The sequence below is a fragment of the Chlorocebus sabaeus genome, chromosome 20 (genome assembly GCF_047675955.1).
Source record: "Chlorocebus sabaeus isolate Y175 chromosome 20, mChlSab1.0.hap1, whole genome shotgun sequence".
Lineage (NCBI taxonomy): Eukaryota > Metazoa > Chordata > Mammalia > Primates > Cercopithecidae > Chlorocebus > Chlorocebus sabaeus.
Genome location: NC_132923.1, coordinates 133,360,045 through 133,370,246, shown reverse-complemented (window position 1 = coordinate 133,370,246; position 10,202 = coordinate 133,360,045). Strand labels below are relative to the sequence as shown.

The window sequence follows — 10,202 nt, the reverse complement described above, 5'->3', positions numbered from 1 at the left end:
CCTGGATTTTCAGTGACTCTGAGCCCAGCAAAGGCCATGGCCACACATTTTCCAGGGACATACTCAGGATGCTGCAGCCTGGCACCGGGCCCCCTGGACATGGCCCCCCTGTGTTGGGTGCTGTGGGCCGGTACCGGCCCCCTCATGCGTGGTTGCCCCGAGCTCGCCCCTGGTGTGGCCAGTCTGCTCACTGGCTGGAGCACTGGAACAGGGCCAGTGGCCCGATTGTGTGCTGAGAACCCAGGGGCAGCACAGCTGTGCCTTGCAGGGCTCAGGCTGGCCAGTGGTTTAGAGGACTCAGGGATTCAGTAGAACTTTTGGGGATCCCTCTGCAGTGTCCCCGGGGTTGGAGGCAGGCCCCACGTCCCGCCCAGCCTTTCCTCCCAGCCATCTCGTCCTGGGACCTGCAGGCAGAAGAGGCAGTCTCCGAGCCAGTCAGCTGACCTGGGCTGGCACGGCGAGAGGATGACTGGTTCTCTCTGTCCCAGGAAGCCCCTGCCAGCCCTCCTGTGTCCCACGCCAATGCCCGTTGCCCTTGTGGGCTTGGGTAATGCTGTCCTTAGGGAGGGAGCACCCAGCAAACACCTGAGAATCTGCCCTGATCCTCCTGGGTCTGGGGCCCTTGGCTTCTGCAGGAAAGTCAGGGGTTCATCTACCCCAGATGCCAACCAGAAATGGTGACGGGTGGCTGGTGACGGGTGGCTGGTGACGGGTGGCTGGTGACGGGTGATGCCCTCCGTCCCTCCCAGGCCTGGGGCAGCTGCAGGACCTGGTGCATGAGAGGTGGGTGGGCTGAGAGAACGAGCTCCTCCCAGCCCCAGCCTGCTGGACCAGGGCTCAGGGGAGGAGGCGAGGTCTGGAGGACCATGCAGTGGGCGGAGGGCCAGCTCCTCTCCCGGTCACCTCCATGGCCTTGGGCAGCAGCAGTGGCCCAGGCCAGGCTCAGAGCCCATGCAGGACTATCCTGGGCAGGGCTTTGGCCAGCGGCCACCTCACAGGGTGGGGCACAGCCAGGGCTCTGGGAAAGAGGAGGAACCTGGGAGCAGAATCCCCTGAGATGGAGCCAGCCCCTCCACTCCCGACATGGCCATCTCCAGCCTCCGCCATCCCGCCTGTGAACTGGTTACTCCTTGAGCTTTTCCTGGAGCTGCTATGGGAGCAAACTGGCAGCCAAGGTAGGGCATGTGTGTTGGCATGTGGTGTGTGCACATGTGCTGGCATGTCTGGCTCTGTGTGCGTGTGTGTGGTGGCCAGGGGGCAGCATTTTCGCGTAAACCCAGCTGCCCTGCAGCCTCCTGGTGGTTCTCACTCGCGTATGTGACCTGGGGCAGGTGACTCAGCCTCTGCACCTCAGTTCCGTATGCAAGCGGCTACAGCAGCCTCTGCGTTTCAGCGGGCAATGATAATGCTCAGCCTGCAGGAAGGGGGTCCGGGCCCAGGCTGGGTGACTGTCCTGCTGCGACAACGGCCAGGCTGTTGGGGGCATATGGGGAAACTGGGGGAGGGCCCGGTTCAGGCCTGCTCAGGACAAGAACCCCTCCAGGTGGAGTCAGGAAGCGCAGGCCTCGGCTGCCAGCAAGGTGTGGGGGCCCAGGCAGGGGCGAGACCTCTGGGCAGGAGGGGCATCAGGAGAGGGGGCCACAGACTTGCGTAGCCCTGTCCCCAGTACCAGTGGCAGCTCACGCCCCTCCGAGGGCCCCTGCTCAGCCTGGGGTGCTGCCGTCACTGGCCCGGGTGCCATGGCCCCCTCAGCAGGACAGAGCCAGCCTGGACCCCCAGGATGACCACCCCCTCCCTGGGATCTTCTTGCTCACTCTCCTCCAGGAACCTCAGCCCGTCCCGTACTTCAGTGTTGGGACCCAGGGACACTTCCCCGCCCACAGTCCCCAGATAACAGGTACCGCGGGGCTCCTGCCACGCCGGCTCAGCGGGAGAGGGGTCCTGGGAGGCAGGACTTGCCTGGCCCAGCCCTCCTGTGCAGCTGCATAGCCTGGGTAGGTCCAGACCCTCCTGTTGCAGGGGGTGAAACTAAGGCCCAAAGACCCTCTTCCCACCGCAGGGGTCAGTGGGCCCCACTGCAGGGGGCTATCAGGGCTCTAAAGACACCCGTCTAGCCAACAAGGCCTGTGCCCCGAGTAGGGTGCCAGGGTGCCCGCGGCGCTTGGTGTCCCAGCCCATCCTGCAGGTCATGGTTGGCCTGGGATGCCGTGGGGGCTGTGTGGATGCAGGGCAGTGGGAGGGGGCTGCCGCTGAGGCCTTGCACCCAAGTCCCGTCCCCAAGGCCACCCAGGGCAGGATAGTCCAGGCTCGGGGCAGCCCAGGCTGAGGGCTGGGGTTCATCTTGGCAAACTTCAGTGCCCAGCCCTGGGCGGGCAGCCCTGGACACTGCTGGGTCCAGACTGGCATCACCTAACCTCTCCTGGGGCTGTGCGAGCCAGGGGGGTGTGGTTCACAGGGGCACAGAAGCCAGGTGGGAAAGGCCGCCCCAGCTAGGCCAGGACAACCATCAGAGACTGGACAGGCCACCGGTCCCTCCATCCAGCCAGAGATGGGACAGGCCACCAGTTTACCTATACAGGCACGGAGTTGGGTCTGTCACCTGTCAGATCTGGAGTCCCACAGTGAGCACGTCCCTCCATCCCACCCCCATGTCCCCGCCACCCCGTCCCATGTGCCATGTGCGTCCTCAGCCCACAGAGCCCCTACTGCTGTCCTGTGAGCGGCAGAGAATTTGTACACAGGGTGCGCACTCACATGACCTCATCCTAGTTCCTGCTCTTGCCCAACCATGTTTTAGGATCTATCTGAGTAGCTCTCTGCTCATCTGACCCCTCTGGAACATTCCAGAACATGCCCCGCCCTGGTGGTGTCCTCTGCAGGGACTCCCCTTCCCCAGCCTGCTGCACGCCTTCCTCTCGCGCCACCTGGTGTCTGGCAGAGGCACTGCTGGCTGAGCCCCAGGGCCTCCGATGCCCGGACTGCTGCCGGCTCCGGGGCTGGCCCTGGGACCCCAGTGGTTCCTGGGAGGATCCTCAGCCCACATTCACTCAGAGCCCTCTGCCTCCAACTTTTGCTGGTGGGAGTAAGCCGTTGACCGGTGTTTCCATGTGCAGATCTCTGGTCTGGGCGAGACGGGCCTTCTCTGTACACTTGGCCTTGGCTGTGGGGTCTCTGTGAATTCTGCCATCTCCTCTCCTCTGCAGCTCAGCTAGGTCCTTCCCTCTCCGGCTCAGCTCGATCCTCCTCTGGTTTGGCTGGGTCCTCCTTTCTCCAGCTCGGCTCAGCCCTCCTCTCTCTGGTTCGGCTCGGCCATTCTTGACCCAAGACCTTTGTCCGTTTTAGACATGGCAGGTTGCCCACCAGATGCCACCTGTGGGCTCCGTTGCTAGGCCTTCCCAGCAAACTGGAACGCATCCGACATAGCTTGGAAGTGACATTTTTCACGTCACATGTGCCTTCCAGTTGTCATTTGTTCAGGCCTTTTGAGGTCTTTATAAACGCTATTAGAAGAATTGAAAGAATCCAGAAATTCTTTTGCCAGATACATTCCTGTAGATTTACAGTTTTTGTTGCGATGCTAAGCGGTGTCTTATTTTGTAGTTTTCTTGTTGGTTATTGTCGGTGTTGAAGCACTATTGATGTTATAGGTTTTACACGTGTTGTACATTTTCCATGATTTATAGGATTTTATTGCCAACCTTGCTGAATCCTTATCAGCTATAACAATGTCTGTTAGCCCTTTGGGGTTTTCTGTGGACAGAATCTTGTCCCCTGAGAACCACGGCAGGTGTGTCTTCCTCTGGGATCCTTATACCTCAGTTGCTTCTCCTCGTCTGAAGGTACTGCCTGCAGCCTTTGGGGCTCTGCTGGGGCGGTGGGGGGCAGCGAGGCTGATGCCGGCATCTTCTGATTTGACTTTATTCACTCTTGTGACGGCACTCATCGTGCTCTCCCCAGGTCCAATTCCGGGTGGTCCGGGTGTGCAGCTAAGCCCCTGCCTCTGGAGTTTGTGCTGTGATGGGGAAGGCCTAGCAAAGACACAGGATGTCATGGCAGGGTTGTGAAGAGTAGAAGGCTAGGAGGAGGTATAGCAGGACCAGACGACCGTCACCCCAGTGGGCACAGCAGGCCCTGCTGGGCGGCATCTTTTGGACAGACCTGAATTCATCGGTTTCTCCCCTAAACATGACATTTGCACCTAACCACTATTTAAAAAGGTCCTTTGGGCCGGGCGCGGTGGCTCAAGCCTGTAATCCCAGCACTTTGGGAGGCCGAGATGGGCGGATAATGAGGTCAGGAGATCGAGACCATCCTGGCTAACACGGTGAAACCCTGTCTCTACTAAAAAATACAAAAAACTAGCCAGGCAAGGTGGTGGGCGCCTGTAGTCCCAGCTACTCGGGAGGCTGAGGCAGGAGAATGGCGTAAACCCAGGAGGCGGAGCTTGCAGTGAGCTGAGATCCGGCCACTGCACTCCAGCCTGGGCGACAGAGCGAGACTCCGTCTCAAAAAAAAAAAAAGGTCCTTTGGCAGGTTTCCAAGAATTTCTATCCCAAACAGGCATTGACCTCTGTCCAACATTCTTTCTGCTGCCATCAGTATAGTCATCTGATTTCTCTTCTCACCCAAACACACCGACGCATCTTCTGACGTGAAATTGTCCTTGATTTTGATCTGGTCCATTGGGTCAGGCCAGTGTTCTTGCTAAAATACTCTTACTTGGATAGCTAATATTTGATTTAGGATTTTTGCCTACATAGAATGAGTCTGCAGTTACCTTTCCTTGTTAACTGTCCTCTCTCGGTTTTAGAACCAAGTTTCCGCTGCCTTTGTGGGATGAGGTGAGCTGTTTTTCCGCCATTTAAAATCTCTGGAATGAGTCCTGGTCGACAAGTATATGGTGTACACCTGGTGTAACCACGCACGCCACAGCTGTGCCAGGATCCCTGGGGCTGAGCAGAGGGAGGAGCGGCTCTCCCATGGGCAGAGGGAAGGAGCAGCTCTCCCGTGACTCCTTCTCTCTTCTTAGGCCACCGCCTGATATGCAATTTTAACCTTTACTTACACCAGTCTCAGCATTTTTCCCCCAGGTTATCATTTTTCTAAGTGTTTTCCAAGTTATTGGTAGATAGTTGCTCATAATTTTTATGCCTTCTTCTCTATTGTGTCTGCAGTTGATTCTTCTGTATTTTTTTCTCTTGTGTTTAAAAAATCAGTCTTGCAAGGTGTTTTCTTGCTTCTTAGTCTTCAAAGAAGGAAATTTTGGTTTTCTTAAGCATTCCATTATTCTCCACTTGCTGAATGTAAAGTTTATACACAGAAACCTAAGTGTGAGTATCACGCATCATCAGAGACATGTGAATTAAAGCCACAACGAGGCCGAGTGCAGTGGCTCGCACCTGTAATCCCAGCACTTTGGAAAGCTGAGGCGGTCAGATTGCATGAGCTCAGGAGTTCGAGACCAGCCTGGGCAACATGGCAAAATTCCGTCTCTACAAAGAGAAAACACAAAAATTAGCCGGGCATGGTGGCTCGCAACTGTAGCTAGCTTCCTGGGAGGTTAAAGTGGGAGGATCACTTGCACCCGGGAAGTGGAGGTTGCAGTGAGTCGAGATGGTGCCACTGCACTCCAACATGGGTGACACAGTGAGACCCTGTCTCAAAAAAATAAAAAATATAAAACCACAATATCTCACACCATCAGAATGGCTATTATTAAAAAGTCAAAAAATATAACATGTTGCTGAGGATGCAGACAAAAGGAAATGCTTATACACTATTGGTGGGAATGTGAACTCGCTTAGCCTATATGGAAAATGCTATGGTTTTTCTCAAATAACTAAAAATAGAACTCCCATTCGATCCAGCAATCCCACCACGGGGCGTCTATGCAAAGGAAAGGAATTCATTATATCAAAAAGATGCTCACACTTATGTGTTTATCACAGTACTGTTCACACTAGCAAAGATAGTGTCCATCAGTGGATGACTGGATGAAGATGTGGTGTGTGGAGGTGTGTGTGTGCGCGCGCATGTGTAAATTGTACATATATATACACACACATTCCATGTAATACGGACATGCAGTGTCTGCAGGCACACACACACCATGGATAAGTTCCAGCAACATGCATGGAACCGAAGACCACTATCTTAGGTGAAATAACCCAGAAACAAAGTCAAATACTGCATGCTCTCCTTTATATGTGAGAGCCAAATAACGTGTACAGACAGAGAGTGGAATAACAGACATTGGAGACTGGAAGGGTGGGAGGGTGGGAGGGATGAGAAATTACTTCATGGGCAGATATGTACACTATTCAGTAATGGTAACACTAAAGCCCAGACTCTTCCACCATGCGATATGTCCATGTAACAAAACTGCACATGTACCCCCTTAACTTCATACATATTGTTACACCGAAAAGGTACGTGTACGTCAATACAGTAAACACGTAAGGATAAACAGAGATGTAGCATGTGTGTTCAAGCTTATTCAGGTTGTCATTGCTAACTTACTTGCTTAACCTATGGGTTTTTATAAAGGGCACATTCTTAACCTATTGGTTTTTGTAAAACATACATTCAAATCACCCACGATAGCGATTTATTTTGACCTGTTCTATCCATCGCTGCTGAATGAATGTTTGAGCCTCGCTGGGTGCGTATATGTGTATGTACATTTACAGACTGTCACGATGCTTCTCACGTTGAAATATTCAAACGCGTGCCCCAATTCTCCTTTGGTTTACTCTGCGTGTCTGTATTTCTACCCTTTGAAGCATGTCTTTTATAGTGAAAATACTATTTAGTATATTTTTAATGCAGTCTAGTCTGTGCTTAATGTTTTTAATTGACAATAATTATAGCTATTCATTGGATACATAGTGATGTTTGATACATGGGATGTCTAGTGATCAAATCAGGGTAATGAGCATATCGTCATCTCAAACGTTTATTATGTGTGTTGAGAATGTCCAGTATCCTCCTTCTAGCTATTTGAAACTATATAATATACGGTCAGGAGTTTGTTTTTCCATCGTCATTTGTAACCGTTAACATTAGGATCTGTGAGCCCGTTTTCTAGTTATTCTGCTTTATTCTCCTCTGTTCCTGACTGCCGTTGGATAGCTGAGATTTCCTCCGGGTGGGCAGAAGCTCAGCCTGCCTTACGGCTTCCTGTAGCTGAGCATGTGTCTTCACTGAGCGGGATGAGTGATTGGCACCTGCCCCTGTCCACACCCTCACACCATGCTGAGACTGTCGGGGGTTCTCACTGGGGAGTAATGGGGATATTCTGATTCTCTGAATTGCTGGGCCATTTGGGAACTGTGGTGACTGATTATCTCATAGCACCCTCCTGGCTGCTTTCTCTTCTGGCTGGAGAATGTCTCTAAGAGCATTTTCAAATCAGGCTTTTCTGTAGAAAACCGGCCGAGGCCTTGAAGGCCTAAGAATAACATGGACTTTGCGTGCCCCTGATAGTTTAGCTGGACATAAAATTCAGGCTTCAAATATTTCCTTCAAACTCTGAGGATGGAACATCACAGTTTTCTGGCTCTCCGTGTTTCTCGCGTAAAGTCTGGGGTCAATTCGATTCCCATTCTTTTTTCTCTGGGACTTTAGAATTTATCTTTGACATTGATGTTCTTCAAGGTCTTATGGCTTTTTTGTTATTCTTCCACCTTGTGCATTTCCAGTCTGACTGAGATCATTCACCTTTAGATCTGAGAATGTCTTGGTCATCGTTCTTCATGTCAATGACTTCTTATTTTTGTATTTTGCAGTTAGATGGAGGTGAATGAACACCTCCCTTATCCATTTCCGTTCGTCTATCTTCTGTACGTTGCCTCTCTTTATGCCTCCCTGCTATTCCTAGGAGAATCTCCTGAGCTGTATCCACTCACCCCATCTGCTGGATGCTTCATTTCCAGGTGTGCGTTTTCCACACTCCATTGCACCACAGTCCATCTCTCTCCGTCTGCTGCTCCCGCATCCCCACCATCCTGCCCTCCCTTATCACTGGTTTACTTCACAGTCTCCCCACGGCGGTCCATTCATTGGCTTACTCTGTGACAGCTCCCTTGCCATCTGTGAGCAACCAAGCTCACTGGACTCCTCCTGCTGCTGGTGAAATCCTCTGCCCTGGGGCCTCAGCTACCTTGGCTGGTTTTAGGGTGATGGGGGGCAGCAGCCCAGACCCTAAGGGGGCCTTTTCAAGGGAGAGAACATCTTGTGTTGCAGTCTGAGTGCAGCCATCTCCATTGGCCACCCCACCCTGCAGAGGAGCCCCCAGCCACCGCCTCTACCCTCTGCCTCTACTGTCCACTCTGGGCCCTTCTTCCAGGAGACATCAGCCTCAGCCCGAGTGCCAGGTGCTCGGGAGGGTCGGCCTGTACTCACCCAGGGAGCCCCTGCCCCATCCCTGTGATGTTGCCCTCCCCCCGACTGCTGATGCTCAGGTAGGGGTGGGTGGGGTGGGCCCAAGGGAGTTCGGCCTCAGTCCAGGTTGCCCCTCCACACCAGTCTTCCTCCCCCTGGGCCATTCTTCGGGACCAGCCACTCTCTGGGTCTCAGGGGGTCTCAGTGGTAATGAATGCAGCCCCAGCGTTCTCCCCAATAGCACCAGGAACTGAGATGAGTCCCAACTTCTTCACTTGTGTGGCACCCCCACCCCTGCAAAGGGTCCCAGGTACACTGGGAGGTCCCCATGTGCACCCTTATCCTGGCCAGGCCCCAGGGAGGAGCCCACACAGAGTCCACGTAACGCAGCAAACACACAGGCCATGAGGAGGCCGCCTGCTCCTTTACCTTCCTGGGTTTACACGGTACCGGCGCCAGCAGCCTGGTGAGCCCGCAGAACCCTGCAGACCTGAATCAGGGTTTCTGGGCATCAGGCAGGAGATGACGGGCAGCTTCCAGCTGATCCCAGGGTTGCAGCGGGCATGTGCAGTGGCCCATAAATACCTTTACATAAATACGGGCTGGGCAGCTTAAAGTCCCAGGGCCTAGCACCAAAAAGCCTGCCTGGAGGACAGTGGCCCTGTGCCCGCACCTGCGCCCACACTGGCGCCCACACCTGTCCTCAGCCCGACTCAGAGCCGCAGGGAGAGTGGGGCCTTCTCAGCCCAGGCCCAGAGCGTGCCCCTAGGTTCTACAGAGCCAGGCCAGGCAGTGCCTCTCTTCCAGTAGCCATGCAAGGCTTCCCTCCTCAAGGCCACACCAGCCTCCAAGAGCAACAGGTTGCTGGGCTGTCCACAGCCCTCCACGGCCCTCAGAGGAAGGGCAGTACCAAGAGCTCTGGGCCCATGAAGTGTCCTCAGTAGTCACCAAAGGCCTGGGTCCCGTCTGGCTGGAATGGAGAGGCGGGCTCCACGGGGCACCTCTGCTAGTGCCTTGCTGGTCCACTGCTCCGGGACGTGCGTCTGCTGGAGGCGGGCAGTGTGGCTACTGGGGAAAAGGAGAAAGGAGGCCCAGTCCAGGGCGGGACGGGTGCTCCCAAAACAGACTGGGTTCTGGGTTGGCACCTCCCCCTCTCACCCCTCCCCTCAGCAGCTCAGACCAGCAGAGCCGGGCGGGGCGGGGCGGGGGCGGGGGCGGGGCCCACCCATCCTTCCCAGCCTGTCCTTCCCAGCTCTGGCCCCGGCCTTGGTCTCTGAGCTCCAGATTCCTGGGCCCCAAGCTCCTGGGTGCAGCTGCTGCTCTGTGGGGCCCAGATTATGCTTCAGCACTCTGCTTTGACTTTCCATAAGCCACCCTTCTGGCAAATCCACAGGCACTCCCCACACCCCTTACCTGGACCCTGGGCTGAGGACGGGTTCTCGGGGAGCCGGAAGGGCCCACCTGGAGCGGAGAGAGGGCAAGCCATGTTAGTACCCCCAGCCTTGAGTGCAGCCAGGCATGACCCCATCCAGGCTCCACGGACCTCACTTTCCCCGCACAGCCTCCTTCCCTTCTCACTCCTTTGCACTCAGGGAAGGAACAGGGGCGGCCGGGGGCTCTCCCTCTCCCCAAAGGAAAGCTCTCAGCCCCTCCAAGCCCCCACTACCCGTAACATCAGGGGCTTTACCCAACGCCAAGCCAAGTCCACTCCAGGGGAGGGCACAGGACCCAGGACTCCCCACGCCCAGCAAGACCCTGCCCATGAGGCCCCAGGCTCCCGAGGCCTCCAGCTCAACGTCAAGGCACTGCCCCCAGCACCC

At 55.1% G+C, this 10,202-nt stretch overlaps 1 protein-coding gene across 9 annotated transcripts in view; it reads right to left on the bottom strand.

Annotated features, from left to right (window-relative positions):
• Window positions 1-8,787: 8,787 nt before the first annotated feature.
• Window positions 8,788-10,202, bottom strand: part of LOC103225737 (uncharacterized) — a 133,178-nt gene continuing 131,763 nt past the window's right edge. For 8 of the 9 annotated variants that reach the window (XM_037985151.2, XM_037985152.2, XM_037985154.2 and 5 more), the window contains 2 exons: window positions 9,796-9,843; window positions 8,788-9,450 (listed from right to left, as the gene is read on the bottom strand). In XM_037985151.2, coding sequence (XP_037841079.2) covers window positions 9,389-9,450; window positions 9,796-9,843 — 110 coding nt within the window. In that variant the 3' untranslated portion in view covers window positions 8,788-9,388. The remainder of the gene's footprint in view (window positions 9,451-9,795; window positions 9,844-10,202) is intronic. The other variant, XM_037985150.2, reaches the window with a different exon arrangement.